A 21,042-nucleotide genomic window follows, 5' to 3' on the forward strand; every position below is an offset into this window, starting at 1 on the left:
CGATCTTTGTAGCTGACTGCAGTACAATTCTACTGCTGCCAACATACATTTCAGGTAATAACTATGAAGGTAGGATATGAGGGATTAAGGCTCATAAGGAGGCATATAGACAGTTGTTTTTCCCTCACTCTATTTGCAAGTGGAACAGCAAAGAAAATGACTAGTAGCGATACTGGGTAGCCTCTGCCACACACTGTATGGTGGCTTGCAGAGTAGATATAGAACCTTCAATTTAAGAATTTTCTTGAAGATATCAACAGCAGTGTGATGTGCTGTCTTAGTCGGGTCCAATTCTTACATCAGTATTCAGCTGACAGCATGCTGGTAGCACTACACTATATTTCTGAGGGCCAGTAACTAAGTGCTTGCCCTATGCAATGCACATGAGTTAATTTATTGTGTTCTTTTTTGTGGAAGTGAACAGCAACTAGTTTGTTGACTATGTTTAGTAGTGCTTCTAAATTCTTTACACATTTTTGTATTTGCAAGTGCTAGACTCAGATAAGAGTGACTGGTACTCAAAGAATCACTCCCAGTATTGAAAAACAATGGGAACTATTCAAAACCAAACAGGCTAATGGAACTGAACAGTCTTCAGAATTAACTTCTATCCTAGCTCATCATTATTGACAGTCATTCATGCAAGTAGTCCTGAACATCTGGAAAAATGCCCAGGTCATTCCTGTTTATACGAAATTTGTGAGGCAGGATGCACGGCATTAGAGACGAAAGCTATAATGTCCGTCTGTTGCAGTATCATAAAGCATATTTTAAACTTGTGCATTATGACTGTCCTAGTAGGAAAAGAACCTTCTCTCAAAGAACTGTTGTAGCTTAAGGAAAATAAAAATTTACATGAAACACATTTTGTTCTTAGTGCAAATAGAAGATACATATAAAACACTTAGATTCCATGTTCCTAAGAAAACCAATTATCTGATTGCAAGATTAGTGCTAAATTTTTCTAATGTGTCTACATTGTTTAAATATCTTGGGGCAGTATTTTGAAGTTATATGAAATGGCACAAATAGATGAATTTAGTTGTGGCAAAGATGAATTGAAGACATAATTCACTGGGAGGATTTTGGAAAGTGCATTGTAGCTGTAAAGAAAAAGCATAGATGATACAAATGTGAAATATTCTTGAGCACTGCTTCATCATTTAGAATCCTTATCACAATGTACTGACAGCATCTTTTTGGGCATCCAGCTGTGCCAAGTGGTTATACACCTGGGATGTTTTGGCTGAGTGCACTTGTGGTAACTGGCTGCTATTTGGTTGTAGGTGTCATTCTTGTGTAACCGTGTTACCAACTCTGACACTACTAGTGCTCAGTTCATAGTCATATAAGGCCATGTTTTCCTCAGACTCTGCCATTTCCAATTTTACAATGGAATGGCCAGGATTCATGCTCTACTGAGCTTCAAGCCACCTTTATTGATGTTCTTAGTAGACATTTTAAACAGTGTAGATTTTTTAAAAATTTGTGTACCCCTGAAACCATTACCCTTCATAGTGGTAAAGATGTCCATTTTTCCAAGTATTTTTAGCTGTCACTGATTTCTCTGGGTAGTATAGTTGCGGATAGCTCTCATGTTCAGTAAGGCATTGTTGTCTTATGCGTACAGTATCCCCAGTGTAAGACTGCCTGCACTCACACAGTATTTTGTAAAGGCCTGCATTATCTTTTACAGCCAATCCTGGTGTATTTTAGTTAGACGCCTGATGTTGATGGCTTGGAACATAAGTCAATTATCCAAAGGATGTTGTTGCAGCAAGGAGAATCTGCCCCTCATGCCAAAAGCTTGCAATAATAACTGTACCACCTACAAGCAATTTCAAAAGGTATCCTGAACCAGAAAATCACCAAGGAGAGCAGTAAAAATCTTGCATTTTGGCTGTGCTTTAATTATAGTAGAGCTTAGCTGGCTCCTGAAGAGACATTACCTCAAATCAGTTTTCAGATCTTCAACTAAAACACACCACCAGGAAAACTTAAAAGAATTATAACCTTCTTGAAGATTGCCACCAATCACTCTAGAAACATTTTAAGAACTACTGCTGCATGTGATGATGGAATGTTGTGTGAGAGTGAGGATCTCAGTTTAACCCCTTGGATTCTGAGTAAAGTGCAAGCCACTATATTAAATAAAAATAAATCACGTGTAGTTAGAGTTGCATGCCAATGAAGTGACTGTCTGTTGAAGTAACAGAGTCAGTAGTGGGTTACATGTGAAGGAGCTGCCATATCCTATGGGGCTCTGTCTCAGTAGACATTTAGTTCCATATCTTTTCATGGATCCTCAAAGGAAACTCCAAATAAAAAGTGAACAGTTTGGATTTGCTGCCAAGGATCTCTAATATCTAGCATTTTGAACTGAGGCAGTAAGTTTTGTCGACTTGAAGAATTAATTAAAAAGAGTAGTCACTTGGGTGATAACAGAATATAAACATGTCAAAATACACTGCCTGGCAAAGAAAGTGAGGCACTGAAAAGACATGCTCAGATGTCAATGTAATTTTGTAGCCATACACACTATCAGTGGGTATGTAAATGATTGTATTTGCAACTTTCTGTGACAGGTATAGCTGCCACAAGAATGTGAATGTGCGGGCAGGCATATTCATCATTAAGACTCCAGCCAACCAGTCTGAACACCACAAGAGAGGATTGCCGTATAATGCACCAAGTACATTGTAATCCCTTCATGTCTCTGCCTGCTATCCAAGAACAAGTTAGGGTCTCACTGCGAAGTTCGGTGTTATCGCACAACATTGGTCAGAAACTAACGGCAGCTGGACTAGGGAATTACTGTCCCATGAGTAGGCTGTTGTTTAACACAGAAGGCTGCATTTGGAATGATGCTGTCTCCAGGAAGCATGGACTGCTGATAAATGGCACCATATTGTGTTCAGCAATGAATCATGGTTCTGCACTGCCCAAGATGATCATTGTCAGTGAATAAGGTGGCAACCTGGGGAGAGATCCTATTCCTCCAATGATTGGGAGAGGTAAATTGGTGTTACTCCTAACATCATGGTGTGGGGCACCATTGAGTATGACTTCAAGACATGGCTGGTTGTGATTGAGGGAACTCTGACAGCAAAACAAATCTCCAGATCTGCCCCTAGTAAAACGTATGTGACACCATCTCAGATGTCAGCTTCACCCAGTGCCACTGTCCAGGATATCAAGGACCAGTTACAGCAGTTGTGGGCCAGCTTGTCTCAGGAAAGGATGCAATGACTTTATAAAACCCTTTCCAACCAAGTAATGCATGCATCCAGATCAGAGAGGTGCAACACTGTACTGATAAATGGGCCCATACTGCCAAGTTCTTTGTAAATTTGACTTGATTTTGTAATCACTGAAATAACATTATGTGCCCTCTCAAACCACGAAGTTTCGTTTCCTCCTCCTCTCCATAGTGCTTCCCTTTTTTGTCAGATAGTGTATATTCAAATTAATGATGAGGAATGTAAGGTTCAGAACAGCAGTATGCTAGGATGGCTATAGTTGACTGACAAAGTTTTTAAAAGTTATGACAATGTATCTTGTAGAGAACTCATTGACTGGGTATTACACAGCATGTTGGAGGAAAAAGGTGTGATTAATGTAAAGAAAACACACAAAAAATCTGACGTGTGCTTGAAAGACATTTATTTTAATATTTTTTTCAACAATATTCCTAGTGTTTTATTGAGGTTATACAGAATGCCCCATGCTTACAATTTTAAATTGAGCCAAAATTTAGGAACATTTTCTCATGAGTTATTGAGACTGTACTCTTTCCACAGATTGTGCATATATGTTCTACTTTTCTACTGAAGTTGGAAAAAGAAAGTTTAATTTACGAGATATTTTATTGTTTCTAAATGTTAAAAATTTTTACATTTTAACAAGGATTTTAAAATAGAAATCCATTAATACAAAATCATTTCACAAATCTTTTAATTTGGATATATTAGAAGACCTTAAAGAAGCAGTCCTGAAAATTTCATCTTTCTGGTATAAATAGACAGAGAAAATTTACCTTGCATACAAAAAAAATTAAACTTGACGGGCAATGATTTTCAAAGTTTTTACTTCAGTACATGCCTGCTCCATAGCTAGTTTCATTAAAATTATCCAACGGCTTTTTTTGATGGCTCTTCTTTGCTGTCTAGCCAACTTTGAATAGATTTTTACTGTATTATCTGAAAACCTGAGACATTCCTTGTCTAAACAAAACATTGCTGCTGTAGTTTGTAATCCTACATGGAGCCCCATCTTCTGCAAAACTTTGTACTTTGTTGTATTGCCCTGATTGAATGATGAAACAGCATCATAAATGCCAAAATGAAAACTATATTTGTCCACAAACACAGTTTTAGGTAGCCTTTTCCATATCACGTTGGTCACACACTCTTTGGATTTTGGGTCTGGCCACGAGGACATTTCTTTACTAGATTAATATCTACGAGGTCTCACAATATTGATTTTACTTTTTCCATTATTTTCTTCTTAGTTCCTGTCATTCCCTCTGGAATATAGGACCATGATCAAATTCCTTCACGTGGCACGATTTCTAGCAAGTCTCTTCACTTCACTCCAGGGTTTCCCATCCCCTGCAGCATCTCTCTTGATTGTCCTTTTCCATGTCTGTTTGGGATGACCATATTTTCTAACTCCTTGAGGGTTCCAGTACAATGCCACCCTTTCAACAGCTCCATCTGGTTTCCTCAATGTATGCCCAATCCAGTTAAATTTTCTTTCCTTGATTTGTATATTGACTGTTTGCTGATTTGCATCCCTCCAAAGATCTTCATTTGACATTATACTTGGCCATCTAATGTTTAAAATACACTAGAGACAGCAGCTGATAAAAACTTGGAGCTGATTAGCCTTCACATTGCTAGAAAAGCTGGAGTTTGGTCATCTTTGACATGTTCCTATTTCATCAAACAGGGTACAGTTGTACCAACGCACCATTTGCTTTGCGGATGCGACTATGGACGTCCTCCTTGGCACCTCCTGTAGTCGTGACCGTACTTCTGAGATAGGGGAAAGATTGGACCTGTTCTATGTCCTCTCCATTAATGGCCAGCCTATTCGTGATGGTTGAATGGTTGAATTTATCTGCATTTCTTTGGCTTTGTGAACATTTATCTTGAGGTCTGCAACTTCTGCCTCTCCCTGTAACCTGGCCAGTTCCCTTTGATGTCTCGATATCGTTGTGCCATTGAGCAGATGTCAACTGCGAAATCTAGTTCTTCGAGCCTACCCCAATCCCCCATTGCACACCTCTCTCCTGTCCCCCCATCACTCTTTTCATCACATGGTCCAACATAAAAAAAATAGTGTTGGCTATAAAGAATACACCCTTGTCCTGAATTAACCTGGAAAGGCTCTGTTAGTTCTCCATTGTCTTCATAAATTTCCTTGGTGATGATGATAATCTTCATTGGAATACCATATTTTGCAAGTGTATCCCTCATGACTCCGATTGACAGAGTCGAAAGCCCTTTCAAAGTCAATGAAGGTAAGGTAGAGGGTGTGTTGCCACTCCACACTTTGTTCCAGAAGAATTCTGAGAGTATTGATAAGGTCCACACAGCTTCTATGTTTTCTAAAACCCGCCTGCTCTCTCCTCAGTCGTGCTTCTACAGAATCCTTAATGTGGTTTAAAATTATCCTTGAAAGTACCTTACTCGGTACTGACAATAGGATGATGCCCCGCCAGTTGTTGCAGTTAGTAACATCTCCTTTTTTGGGTATTTTCACGTTAATACCTCATTTCCAATCTGTTGGCAGTTTCTCCTTTGTCCATATCTTCTCTAAGAGGATGTACAATAACTCGACAGTGGCGTCGAAGCTGTTTTCAGCATCTCAGATGTTAAATTATCTGGTCCTGTTACCTTCACATTTTTGGTGACAGGAGGAGTTCTATTTCCTGCTACAAGAGACTAAGGAAACTGAGCAAGAAAGATATCCTCGTTGTTATGGGAGACATAAATGCCAAGGTGGAAGGTAACAATAATGAGTTGGAACAGATAATGAGGATACATGGCTTGGGTGAAATGAATGATAATGGTGAAAGATTTAGTGACTTCTGCGCAAGCCATGACTTCATTGTAGATGTCATAAGATAACACGGGGATCCCCAGATCATATTACAGAAAATCAAATTGACCACTTCGCAGTATCCAGGAAGTTCAGGAGCAACCTGGAAGGTGTACGGAATAGAAGAGAAGCAGATGCAAGTCGCGACCACAATCTTGTTACTGCCAATGTCCGAATGAAGATTGTGGTTTCCAGATAGAAATTCGAGCCAAGGAATAGAAGATTTGATGTAGGTAAACTGAAAGATCCACAGGTAGCTGAGGGGTTCCAGCTGGAACTCCGAAATAGATTCTAGGTGCTGGAACTGGACATGACTTATGATAAGGACATGGAGAAAATGTGGACAGAACTTAAAAATACTTTTGTGCAAGTGAGTGAGAGAAAACTTGGTTTTAAAAATTGCCTGCGGAGAGATTGGATATCCGAACATATCTGGAGGAGGCCACCCATAGAAAGTAGACCAAGGGAAGAGTGAACCAGAGCAGGACCAGGCAACAAAAAGTACAGGCGCAAGCTGATTATATAGCAGCAGATAAGGAAGTGAAATGGAGTGTGAGAAGAGACCACAGAAGATAGATAGATAAACAGGCTGATAGAGCAGAACAGGCAGCACAGAGGGGGCATGTGGAAGAACTATGTGATATCACTAAGATGCCCTCAAAGAAAAGCTTCCAGAGGATCCGATCAGTAAGGAATAAGAAAGGAGAGATACTAACTACACATGAAGAACAATTACGTAGGTGGAAGGAACACTTCAACGAAGTTCTAAATGGAGACCTTGGAAGTGAGATAAAAGAACAAGAGCAAATGGAATTTATGTAAATGCACCCTAAAAAGCAGAAATTTTGTCTATTATGGCAGATGGCAAATGGCGAGGTTGATTGTATTGTTTAGTTACCTTGCGTGTATGTACTTGTGCCAACTACCTTCTTCTTTTGGACATAGTCCATGTTGGGGATTCGCATTGCATAAAGCTGTGTGAAAAAACATAGCCCAGACAGCTCTTCACTGTAACTCTGTGTCTGCTGTATTCTAATTGCTAGTCTGTAGCACTTCAGAATATGGTCTACAGCAGCATCTCTCAGTCTGTTTTTCCACCTAATGTTTTTCAATTTCTTCCATTTAATGCTAGCCTTTAGCTGTTGAAGTCTTAATTCCATACATTTTTGAACATGGCCAACACACCCTAGCTCACAAATGTTCATTTGATCTTATAGAGCTTCAGTTCCTCATTTTCTTTGAATGCCCTTGAGTCACCATCTCCAAGATTATTTATGGAGATAAATTCTTCTCGGGTTGACAGCCGAGTCAATGCGTTGTTCTCCAGCAACGTTTCAGCAAGTTTCTTGCTTGCCATCTTCAGGCGAAGTGTTGGGTTCACGTCTCGTCCGGGTCTTTATAGCCGCTGGACCACGGGCATCTCTGCATCCTTGGCGCGGGTCGGGCCAATCAGGCACGAGCGTAATCGGCGCGGCGGCGCGTGGTGGTGGTGGGGGGGGGGGCAGCCGCGGGCGCCGGGTCCTGGCGTCTCGTCTCGGTGCGGCCTGTTTATTCCATATGCCGCTACCGACCTACCTCCATCCGAGCGCTCTCGTCTCATTCTTGATAATGTTTTATTCCACGCGCTGCTGAGTTGGAAGCCACTGTCCCGATTGACCAGGTTGTCACTAACCCGTATCTCCACTGCCTCTTTAATAACTGAGTCCCAGAAACCTTTCGCTCTACACAGTCTCTTGGTTTCTTCAAACTGAAATGTGTGTTCTTCACTGAGGCTGTGCTCTGCTACCGCGGATTTTTCTTTTTGTCTGAGGCGGACGCTTCTCACATGTTCAGAGATGCGTTGCGTTATGCAACGCTGCGTCTGCCCAATATATTGTTTCCCACATTCACAGGAAATACTGTAGACACCCGGAGTTCTTAGACCCAAGTTGTCCTTCATTGAGCCCAGCATATTTCTGATTTTTGTTGGAGGATGGAAGATGGTTTTTATCTTGTTTTTCTCCAGTATCCTGGCAATCTTGGCCGTGGGTGGTCCTGTGTACGGGAGGAACGCCAGACTTTTGTTGTTTTCATCTTCCTGAAGGTTCTTCTCCTTCTTCTTCTTGCTCATATGGAGAGCTGCAGGCTCTATTTGCAAGGCCGTGAATGCGCAGACAATTGCATCCATAGAACTCTCATAAAAATAGGATCATGGAAGTAATTTGCTTAATATGAAAACTGATAAGTGTTGTAAGTCTCACCAGACTCATATTTTATTTCTCTCTTCTTCACACACATACAAGATTAGCACATCTTGTGTGCACACGAAAACTCTAAAGATGACTAAATCTAATAGCAATTCTATGCGATATAGTCATAAACTCACCATAACTTTTCATGAATATTTCTCATTTCTCAGTGTCACCAACAGAAAAAAAAAAAAAAACCTGTGTGGTAGCAGTATCACAGGTGCAATACACAACCTTTGCATGCTTTGCTAAATCAGCACATAAATATCTATTCTGATCACTGCCAAATTGGTTATTAATATCAAGAGACATTATAATGTGCATGGACATCAAAAAACTTTTGCATCACCCCAATTCCCAGAACTCCTGATGACATACGTTGACTGTGGACATTGTATCACAGAAACAGTCCCTTTGACTGTTCCCAGATATGTCACTAAACCCGCCCAAAGGTGTAAACAACCATGCATGAGCAGGGTCTATTAGATGGAGGGTGTCCGACATCCGATCAGTTCCAGTCATTTCACCAGGAAGGAGGTACACGGCTCTTGTTGTCTGTAGTTCAACAATGCTTAGACGGTCAGTAGCACAGTTCGATCATGTCCGCATTGTTACTTTGTGCCAGGAAGGGCTCTCAATAAGGGGAGGGTCCAGGTGTCTTGGAGTGAAGCAAAGCGATGTTGTTTGGACATGGAGGAGATTCAGAGAGACAGGAACTGTCGATGACATGCCTTACTCAGACCACCCAAGTTCTCCTACTGCAGTTGATGACCACTACCTATGGATTATGGCTCGGAGGAACCCTGACAGCAGCACCACCATATTGAATAATGTTTTTCATGCAGCCTCAGGACATCACATTATGACTCAAACTGTGCACATTAGGCTGCATGATGAGCAGCTTCACTCCCGATGTCCATGGCGAGGTCTATCTTTGCAACCACAACACCATGCAGTGGGTACAGATGGGCCCAAAAACATGCCAAAAAGACCACTCAGGACTGGCATCACGTTCTCTTCACTGATGAGTGTCGTATATACCTTCAACCAAACAATCATCGGAGACGTCTTTGGAGGCAACCCGATCAGGCTGAATGCCTTAGACACACTGTTTAGTGAGTGCACAAGGTGGAGGTTCCCTCCTGTTTTGGAGTGACATTATGTGGGGCCGACATACACCACTGGTGGTCATGGAAGGCGCCATAACAGCTGTAAGATAAGTGTATGCCATCCTCCTACCGATAGTGCAACCATATCGGCAGCATATTGGCGAGGCATTCGTCCTCATGGATGACAGTTCGCACCCCCACTGTGCACGTCTTGTGAATGACTCCTTCAGGATAATGACATCGCTTGATTAGAGTGGCTAGCATGTTCTCCAGACATGAACCCTATCGAACATGCCTGGGATAGATTGAAAAAGGTTGTTTATGGACAACGTGACCCACCAACCACTCTGAGGGATCTACGCTGAATCACCATTTAGGAGTGTGACAATCTGGACCAACAGTGCCTTGATGAACTTGTGGATAGTATACCACGATGAATACAGGCGTGCATCAGTGCAAGAGGACATGCTACTGAGTATTAGAGGTACAGCAGTCTGGACTACCACCACTGAAGATCTTGATGTATGGTGGTACAACATGCAATGTGTGGTTTTCATAAGCAGTAAAAAGCGCGGAAATGATGTTTATGTTGATCTCTATTCCAATTTTCTGTACAGCTTGTGGAACTCTTGGAACCGAGGTGATGCAAAACTTTTTTTGATGCGTGTATATCTGCCAGTACTAATCACATCACATTGTTGCTGAATGATATTGCAGAGACATTCATAGGTCCAGGACAGATTGTTCATCTCTTCATCCAGTATTATGGGAGCAGGACAAATGCTACAGTGGAAGCAAAGAAAACATATAATCATCATTGTTCTGGGTTTGGAAACTTCTTTTGACTTTTTTGTCCCTGTTTCCCAGTTAAATTCGAATTTTTAAACTCTCCTTGACCAAAAAACAATGTATTCTTTTTCCTATGTACCCATTTACTTGTGTGGGTCAGCAAAGAAAAGAAATTTATTCTGTTTTGTAGAAGGCAGGGCTTAAAATTACAACCTTATATTTCCTGAATCTCAGTTGCTTCTACTCTGAAAACAGACACTGTTTAGGTCAGTGTTCCATTACAAACACAACTTAATGTAGCTGGCAGTAGCACGTATTAATAACGGGGACTGGGTGTTTGTGTTGTCTTCACCATTTCATCATCATCATCATCATCATCATCATTCATGACAGTGCCAAGATTGGAATGTGTAAAAATTGGGACTTTCTAAGGGCGCTGATGACCGTGCAGTTGAGTGCCCCACAAACCAATCACCACCACCACCACCACCACCACCACCACCACCACCACTTTTATGCAACTTTACTCAAACTAATATTAGCTGTCTATATGTCGGCAAAATAAAGGTCATGTTTCATAGAAACATTTGACCTATGCAGAATTATATTCATGAGTCCAGATATTCTGCTAAATTGTAGATGTTCAATCATTTTGTTTTTGAATGTTTTGCCTAATGTCTCCCAGCAGCCTGTTGTAGAATTTTGCACCAGAAATAAATCTCCATTCTAAACTCTAGATAGGAATGCATAGTTTACATGGCAATTATTTGTACTTATAGAATTGTAGTTGTGAACTGCACAGTTCATCCTGAATTCACTCTTGTTATCAACTATAAATACCTCTATGGAGTATATAAATTGGCAGATAAGTGCAAGAATTCATAGGATCCTGAAGAGGCTTTTTTCTGGTACTCCACACTTCTACAGAATAAATACTTTTTGATCTATATCGTTGCCCCAGAATATTATGCCATAGGACAGAATTGAATGAATGTATGGAAAGTATGCCAACAATCTCATTTTCTGGTCAACACAATGAGTGTACTGTAGACTTAACTGAGATTTTTGATTAACTTATCTATGTGCCCGTGCCACTTCAGTTTGTTATCCATCTAGATGCCTAGGAACTTCATACATTGAATCTCCTCTTCGTATGTGCCCATTGATATCCAATTTTTGTACTTACAAGTGATTTTAATTTGTTTGGAATTGCATTATATGAATCTTTATCAGAGTAATGGCTAAACTGCTTGCTGTGAACCAGTTCTAAGCATATGCAATTGTTCATATGACTGTGTCTGGTAAGGATGTGTTTGGACCCTTCATCAGTACACTTGTGTCATCAGCTAACATAATAGTCTCTTTTTTTTCTTTTTTTCTTTTTCTTTTGTACTCCTATTTCTTGGGTGTGTTACCTACATAGGTTAACACTAGGAGTTGCCCAAGCATCAGACCTTGCAGAATTCCCACTCAAAACTTAGTCTTATTCCTGTTGTATAATTTGTTAGTATGACCATCTAGTTTTTATTGCATGCTTGTGAGGAAAATACCTTAAAAGTCACACAATTTTAGTTTCTATAATTTAATTTTATGATCTACAGTATTGGAAGGCCTCCACAAGAGCACAGAAAATGCCAGCAGAATATTTTTTTCTTTTTTGGTTCTGTTAGAACTGAGTTTGTGAATCATATATTGCTTTCTTGGGAGAGAAACTTTTATGGAAGCTGAACTGAGCTCTTGTTTAAAAGTTGTTTGTAGAAATGTGGTTCAATATTGTGCTGTCAGTAAGCTTCTCAGACAGTTTTGAGAACATGGGGAGTTACCACCTCCTACTTCAGTGTCTCAGGAAATATGTCTTGACTGATTGACTAATTACAATGGTAGCTCGAGAGAGGTGCCACCAGTCAATGCAAGATTTTAGTACTTTGCTTGAAATACCATCATAAGCAGAAGAGTTAATGCTGTTTAATTAATTACTTTTGTGATATGATGAGATATAGTGGAGTGTTTGGTGTTTGTCTAAGTTGGTCTAATAGAACTGCTTTTGACGGACCATTTGTTGTCTTTTAAATGTAGCTCCCTTACTGTACCTTCAGGAAAATCTAATACATCTCCCAAAGAAGTGGCAGTAGTTACATGTGCAATAGTCACTTAGATCATAGTAGTTCCACAGCAGGCAGGACAGTAGTTTTGTTTTCAGAATTGACATGTAGTTCTTTGAGAAAGGGGTAAGTAGCAGATAAAATTACAAGAAAATCAGAGGAGGATGAGGAGGAAGGGGGGGGGGGGGGTGTTTGCAAGGCTTCACATTTACTGCTTCCAAGAAGGGAAAATTCCCAAATGTACACAATGTGCCGTCAGAGTATTTTTAACATACCTACTTAAAATATGTAAACTTTCAGTACTATTCTAATTATTTATTTTACTTATATTTGTTTTATGTTTGTAATTGTTATTTTACATTTATGGCATACGCATGTTTTGTTAATTGAAAATAATAAGTAACTCATTATTATGGTAGAAAATAATAACAGTAACGATAATCAGGAAGAAATTGCTTAGAACATAATGTTTTTTTACACCATGCACATAAAATGAACAAAATTTCTTCACATACTACATACGACAGAGAAGACAATATAAAACAAAATTTAGCAGGATTTAAAATTGTCATGGCTGATAATCCAAATATTCTGATTTGTGTCAGGAATATTTAAGTACATTGGTAAGTGGTAGCAAAGAGAATTGATTATATACTAGCGAGTGCAGCTTGAGTGTATTGTTTCTCAAACATGGATTGACATTGTAGGGTCCTGCCCACTCATCTCTTACAGGGTGCCTAAAGGATGCTGCCTTCTCAGATAGCTATACAAAAATTCAAGCTAATCACATTAATAGTTTTTATTACAACAAAGAAGATTGACAACACTTAACTTTGCATTTACAACAAGTTGTCGCAATCGATGGACGACATGCAAATAAGTCAGTGCCCTTCACTATATACAATGTCCATGTAATCTATGGATATGGAGCACTAATAACTGCTCTGCTGGCGCCAGTCTGCTACTGTCCCTGGTCTGTTAGTGCAGGTGTAGTACTGTGCAGCCGAGGCTAGCAGAAGTGGAGCTTCTATTCTCTTTGTACAGAGGCCGCTGCTGTCATGGTACGGTCCTAGTCAGCAGGCTATTGGCTGTCGTCGTCTCACAGCCTTCTCTGCTCTTGCGTTCTTCATCTTCATGCTAGCACTTGTACTTATGCCAGAACAGACATCATAATCATTCAAATGGACAAAATCTGAAACTCTTCTCACTAAATTCTTCCAACATCGAAAGCTGTATGTGTTCCACAGCTGTACCTGCACCATGGAGCCATTTGTGATCACCAGATGTTTCTTGGCTTTGGGTATGATGTTCAAAACTTCTTTTTCTCACACTGACTACCCACTTTTTCATAGTTTTAAAAGAAGCTAGTGGCGAATTTGGACCAAGAATTCAAGAATCTGTTTGAAGCCCCAAATGTCCTTGTGACAGCATCAAATTCTGGCAATCGTACATGTGACAATGTCTGAAGATATTTGAAAGATGTTTTCTTTCCCAGTGAGGGAGAAATATCTGTATTCTTGTTAGATTCTTGCAGTGGTCAGTGTGAAAGAACCAGTTAGAGCATCTTGCATCTCACCTAAGGACAAGGAACTTGTTCATCTGGTGATCCCAATTTCAAAGTTGGAAGAATTTTGTGAGAAGACTTTCATATCTAGTACTGTTGAATGATCACTATGTCAATCTCCACTTGAGAAATGGTGTAATCAAGCGGCAGTCTCTAGTACATAATCAGTTATTTTTCCCAAGGGTTACTGATGTACTGAAATATGCCTGATACAAATCAGGATATTTAGTGTATGACCCATGACAGTTTGAAATCCTGCTGAATTCTGTTTTATATTGTCTTTGTGATGTATATTATGTGAAGAAATTTTGTTCATTTTACGTGCATGGTGTAAAAAAAATTAAGTTTTAACCATTATCATTATTGTAATTATTTTCTATTGTAATAATGACTTACTTATTATTTTCAATTAACAAAATAGAACTAAAAACAAAAAATCCATGAATGTAAAATGCAAAATAACAGTTTAAAACATAAAACAAGTACAAGTAAAATAAATAATTAGAATAGTAATGAATGTTTCAGTATTTTAATTAGGTACATTGAAAAATATCTGATAGCACACTGTGTACAGTTTATTTTACAAAAATAACATTTCAGAAACTATCTTGATTACACAGGGATATATATGGCTTGAAAGTTTCGTTAATTAGTAACAAATGTTTGCATTTTTCAAAACTAATTGATGGTGGTATGGTAGTTTGCAAAATTTCAAATTATTACAAAAGTTGATTATACGGTTTTCAAGAACATTAATTATGTATCAACTTTTATATGAAAAACATTGTTTCAAAGCTATTTCCTCTAAACCTAAAGTAACAAGTGCCTTTTGGGGTGTTTTACCTCTTAAAAGTAAATCTAGGAACAAACATAAAAATATGTATTTATGATGCCTCCCCCCCCTCCCCCCCCCCCCCCCACACACACACCAAATGTCATCAAGGTAGTTTATTGACACTTGGGAATCTTCAATTGTGAGATATGCAACTATAAACTATCAGCTCTGTACTTTGAAATTTATCTTGAAGGGCCAAACAATCCAACATTCCCTGTGCTAATTGTTATGGGGTGATTCATTGGTGGAAATAAACAATGAGATTGAAGTAAAAGATGGATCATTAACATGCTTCCCATATTACTATGAGACATAAATAGTGTATCAGTCCGAAAAGTTTCAAGCCAGTATTAATAAAAATGAGAGAACAGTGAAGGTAGTGGTTTTAATGCTTTCAGTGTTCTACATATACTCCTCTCCCCCACTTGAGTACAATTTACAGCATTTTGTGAGTCCATACACATCTGCTGTTTATAAAGCTGCCTGTGGGTTGAAAGCCTGGACTTTCCAAATTTAGAAACATTTCTCCAATTAGTCTTTCTAGCAAGAAAATGTAGATTATTTGTATATTTTAGCTGATCTTTGTGCTATAGTCTCATATTTTGTGACAGAGTAAGATGTTGAATTGACTTGTAAAATTCTACTACAGTTTTAGTAAGGTATATTGAAACATGTTTTACTTTGAAAATGTTTGCAGGGCAGTATCTTCAGGGACAAGTGCACCCTTAGTTCCTTTACTTCGAAGATTTGAATCCATACCTTCTAAACCTACTTCAAAAGCAGTCTCCTGGGACGAAAATTTACAGGCAGGAGTGAGTCAGACCTTTTCTCTTTATACTTATTAGTTAAATACTTACTCTGAATGCATGACTGTTTTTATATTATCATATTAGTTTAGTGAGGATAGCCACATCATTGCTATCCTTTTTAGTCGTAATGGATATTGTTACTCACATAATTGTTTTCAGGTGAGTCCAACTGAATGTTTCTTACGGTACTTGGACATACCAGATGACGATGACTGCGCATTAGTCGATTTGAAATTAATTGCTGTTGCTCTAGTGGCTCATTTGGACCGTCTTGCATCACCGTATATTCCACCAGCAAGCTTTACAAAGGTAACAGTGAATAAAATAAAAAGAAAACCTTTTTTGCTCTCCTTCTCCTCATCCTCCCCCTCCTCCCTTGACTTCTTCTTCTTCTTCTTCTTCTTCTTCTTCTTCTTCACAGTTACAGTAGTGATAGGTTGTAACTACAAGTATCATCTGCATAACTGACACAAGTGTCTGGTTGATGTATTCTGTGTAATGACTTTTTTTCAAACGCACTGCAGTGATGACTGTGAAGCATCTGAATCAGCAAGTTGTAATGTGTTGCGTCTTTGAGAGTGATGTGCAGTAGATTCATGACATTCCATTCAGATGTCTCTTCCTCTTTGAATTGTGCTCTCCAGTTCTGGTGTCACATTTATTTTCTGTGGTTCTACTTGATTTGTGACCATTTCTGTTCATATGGTCTTCAGAATTATCATATAGCAATCCTTGAATGCTCAAATTTGTTTTTGTCCAGTCTCTCCCAGAGTTCATATTTTACTCTCAAACTGAAGTTATTCTCTATGTAAAAGGTTTCACATGTATTGTGTTATTAGAAATGAGGGTAACCTTCTGCTTATAAAATGCTGGGTTCATAATATTTATCAGGTTAATAATTTCCCATCTACTGCACTCATCAGAGATGTCAATTCAGTGAGATGTTAGCTTTGATAGTGTGTTTCTGCTCTTCACATCATAAGGAGCTGGGTCTTTGTGTTATTTAATTTTATTTTGCATTGGGCATCAAAAGTGGTAGCCATGACTTGTTTTTAGATTTTCTTCACTTTCAGATATGAACACTGTGTCATATGCAGACAGTGGCATAGCAGCCTTTTCCCATCATAATTTAATGCCACCATTGTTCACTAGTTTTCTGTTACTTTCCGACCTCCTGGAAATGAATATAGATCAGAACTTATAATTACCAAAGTAACACTCTGCCACACACCGTCAGTTGGCTTGCGTAGTATGGATGTAGATGTAGATGTAGATGTAGAAGTGGCTACTTCAGTGAAGACTTGTGATGTAGTTTTAATGTTCCTGAATTCATTTACTGCTGTTTATTTGGTGCAGTTTATGTAGTGGTAATTTATGTTAATTTTTGATTCAAGAAGTAATGATATTTTCACCTTTGATTAATAAAATGCTGTCATTTTGTATTTGACAGTTAGTACTCAGAAGTAACACAATAATTAATATCCATATGATTTTGAATTTTGTGTTGTTAGTATTTGTCACTTTATATAGAACATGATTATTATGATTTCTGGTTCATTGTATTAAAAAAGAAACTTTTCATAGTACAATGGAACTGATATTTTCTACTTTATGTGACAAGGAGGGAAGAGAGAACTGAAATTTGTGAAAGAGCAAAATTGATATTGATCTGTGTGTTGTGTTGCTCCTCCTCCTCCTCCTCCTCCTCCACCACCACCACCACCACCACCACCACCACCACCACATCATGATTTCCCTCCACCCCTCAAAAAACAATCTCCCCTCCTGTTTCACTCCTACAGTTTTCCTTGTACCTCCTCCTGTTTCACCACTATAGTTTTTCTTGTATAATAATCATAATTTTATTGTACCATCAGTTACAGATGAAATCGTTTGGTTTATAATACAGAAGAATAGTCAGAATCTATAAATATCTGATTTAACTACTACAACCATTGGATCATTTGTTACACATTGGCATGAGATGTTGCAGAATATAATTTAAGTTTATTGCATGCAGTATATAATAATCTGTTATCAGCTAGAAACTCCTACATTGAATATTAGTATTTTTGTATTAATAAACTGCATAGTGCCACTGTCCTAAATCATATACAGCAGGTATTTCTTTCATTTAATAATTTGTAAATTTGTATTGATACTTATTGTGGAGAAAATGTGGCACTTTTATTAATCTTGATTTCATGTGTGTGGTGGAACGTTTTTCCTTCAAATAAAATATGGTTTAGGTGCTTGGAGCAAAAATGAACAGGGAAGAAATAGTTACTGTGTTCTGATATCTTGAATTGCATATATTTCTAATTATTTATTCTGCAACATAGAGAGTTTTGACATTTAATTGCATTTCCATAACAAACAAAAAATGTTGTGTTATACACCCAGCTCAAAGTATGAATGATGTCAACCTTCCTTGTGTTCATGATTGTTGTGTTGGACAGAACAGAAATTTAGTTTATTTTCGAAATGATTTCTGTATGTTGTCTAGAATGTGTGTGTGTACAAGTATATCCCTAGGAATTTATTTTCCACTTTGTGGTTTTTGTGGTATACTCATTTTTCCTTGTGAAATGTCTGCAGTTAAGCTTGAAGACATTTTAATAAAACTTATATATTTTACTGAATCATGGGATTATTTTCTCTTTTTAATGCCACACAGCAGCTTTCAGATACAAATTCTTATGTAGAAAATTAAAATCTTTTGAACTTCATAATTCAGTGATTTTTTAAAATGAGAATGCTAGAACCACCATGGATTCTGTTGGTCCTACAAAAGCTGCTGGCAACATTGAAATTTTGTAATTGATTTAAGACTTACATTCTGTGTTTTGTATGGCAGTGTTCATGGATGCAGTGTATTTTGAAGCTGATTTTTTAAATTGTGTGCCATTTTTAATTGTAGTTAACCCATGAATTAGGATTGAGCACTTTTCTCCGCATAGTTTCTTATTTGAAGCACATTAACATTTTCCTCATCAGGTAACATGTAATTTTCTACATTTTTACATCTGCTTTCATTCTTAGTTGCGGCTTTCAGCACCCTATATATTACATAGCATTTTGGTCTTAGCCTCTTCTTTTGGCACTTTCTCTGTCATCCCCATTAATACCATTATTTATAATTTAGTATATCAGCTAACATTCTGATAGTTGAGGTCCTGATTTGTTTTAAGTTTAATCTGTCTTCTTAGGGACTATGAACACTACTCCTAGCCTGTTAGAATGCTGCCCTTATTTGTAAATGGTCACTGGGCACAGTGCTGCTAACTGTAATCCTGAGTGTTATGTAGAGGCTTCTGGCAGTGTGTATTTATGAGTTGCTGTTCAGTGCTGCTGTTGAGAGAGTTTCACACAACCGTTCTGTGACTACACTGTTTTACAGGTGTCATAATACCTTGTGTTACAAATTTGCGTCAGTGGAGATGTGATAATAGAATATTTGTGATGTAGTAATTCATCAGAATCAGTTCTACATTTGAGTTTCATTTTATTCTTGAGATGATGAATGCAGTTAAAGAAAAAGTCATACTCCATTTTAAATAATCTGTGCTGTTTCTCAGCAAAAGAATCATTGAATCCAATTGTGATGGTGGTCATTATGATAAACTTGACAGAATTCTGGTATTTGTGTAAAGGACAAAATAGCCTTAAATAATGTGCTTACCAATTATGAATAACAATGTAACATGTTTGCACAAATATGCAGCACACCATTCATATTACAAAGGCGTAGAGTCACTCTTTCACATTCAAAAAGTACTTAACAAATGTGAATGATATGTAAAGTATCATGGAGCTACTTAAACCCAGTAGGAGACTGCACTCTGAAAGTTTTAATTTCTCCTATGACTGCTAATTCCAGACACACAAAGCAAAATGAAATGAAACAGATATGTTAAGTTTGTTATAGGAGGATGAAAGGAAGACCTCATTTTGTTGGGGGATGTCTTGAAAAAATATATTGAATCAAACTGCATACAGCACTCCTTGTGTAAGCTGTTCTGAGTAGTGATAGTATGTTTAGATCCTCAACGAGTTAGTCCAGATGGCAGAGATGTGAGGAATTGAGACAAATACTTGGAGTATTGTAATAGCCAGTTTACTTAATACGAAAATGTTACAGACATATACAAGGATTATTAATGGCAATCACTGGAAGGGATAGCATGTGTATGGTTGTGTACTGTCATTTTGCCTTCTCTCCACACTCTGTAAAGTGACTTCTAGAGTAGATGTTCATAGAATAATTACATTCTTCAAATTGTTTTATATGAGAATGCTGTTTTGCTAGTGTGCTCTTAGTACTTTTACTGTCTGTCTGACTGTGTTTTAGCGTTGGCATTGGTTTATCAGGGATTTGGAATTTATTTCTGTTGGTAGGTGACTTTCATGTTGCCTTAATGTTACCTTAATTTGAGAGGCAGGAAAACTTGCATGCCATCTGTGAGTTGAGTAGTATTCTTGTTTTGAATATTTATGAATATGAGCTGTGGGTGATAATTAGTTACACATTTTCCTAAACTGAGATAGGAAACTGTTTGTAAAGCAGACACAGACTAATCAGTGCTTCGCACTAACAGTCATTAAGCTGGCAAATGAATTTCATCCGGTTTTGTTTTATCACCAAAGACAAAAAGGTTTTCAAGATAGCGAGGAAGGTATTTGTGTTTGGTCAAACTGATAGAGAGAGGGATTATCAAACTATTTAAAACACAAACTGAGAATGATGGTGATTGAGGAAGCAGAGACTATTGTGCTCTAAAAAGATCGACACGTGAAGCATAAAATAACTTTCACCATTGTACTGCAGCAAAAGGTATTGTTGAGAACTCGAGAATAATTTGGTCCTAAGTAAAATCCCTAAGTGAGTCAGATGTTTCTGCCTAGTCACTGGTTAAGCAGTCAGGTGTGGAAATAGAAGAACCATCATTTGATTGTCACACAAACTCTCATAGGCATCCCCGGCATAGAGGAGCAACTGAAAATGTTGAAAACGAATAAATCGCCAGGTTCTGACAGAATCTCAGTTCACTTTTACAGAGACTACTCTGTGGCAGTGACCACTTAGCTTGCATTTATTGTGGATCTCTTGCCCAGTGGAAATACCCAAGTGGCTGGAAAAAAGTACAGATGACTTCCATATGTAAGAAGAGTAAAAGAAAGGATCCACAAAATTACAGACAACGAACCCACAAAATTACATACCAATATCCTTAATGTTGGTTTGCTGCAGAATTCTTGAACATATTCTCAGTTTGAATACAGAATATTTTCTTGTGATGGAGAAGCTTCTGTTAACAACCAAACCATCACTCATTTGAAACTCAGCCTGCCCTTTTTCACATTTACTCAGTGGACCATGGATGAAGGACAACCAGGCAGATTCCATATTCCTAGATTTCCAGAAAATGTTTGACATAGTGTCCCACTGCAGACTGTTAACACATATGGAATAGACTCCCAGACATGTGAATGGCTTGAAG

General features: G+C 38.2%; 1 protein-coding gene across 2 annotated transcripts in view; it reads left to right on the plus strand.

Annotated features, from left to right (window-relative positions):
* Window positions 1-21,042, plus strand: part of LOC126297739 (E3 ubiquitin-protein ligase HERC2) — a 752,343-nt gene that overhangs the window by 73,876 nt on the left and 657,425 nt on the right. For both annotated transcript variants that reach the window (XM_049988889.1, XM_049988890.1), the window contains 2 exons: window positions 15,430-15,544; window positions 15,701-15,850. In XM_049988889.1, coding sequence (XP_049844846.1) covers window positions 15,430-15,544; window positions 15,701-15,850 — 265 coding nt within the window. The remainder of the gene's footprint in view (window positions 1-15,429; window positions 15,545-15,700; window positions 15,851-21,042) is intronic.

The sequence above is a fragment of the Schistocerca gregaria genome, chromosome X (assembly GCF_023897955.1).
Source record: "Schistocerca gregaria isolate iqSchGreg1 chromosome X, iqSchGreg1.2, whole genome shotgun sequence".
Classification (NCBI taxonomy): Eukaryota; Metazoa; Arthropoda; class Insecta; order Orthoptera; family Acrididae; genus Schistocerca; species Schistocerca gregaria.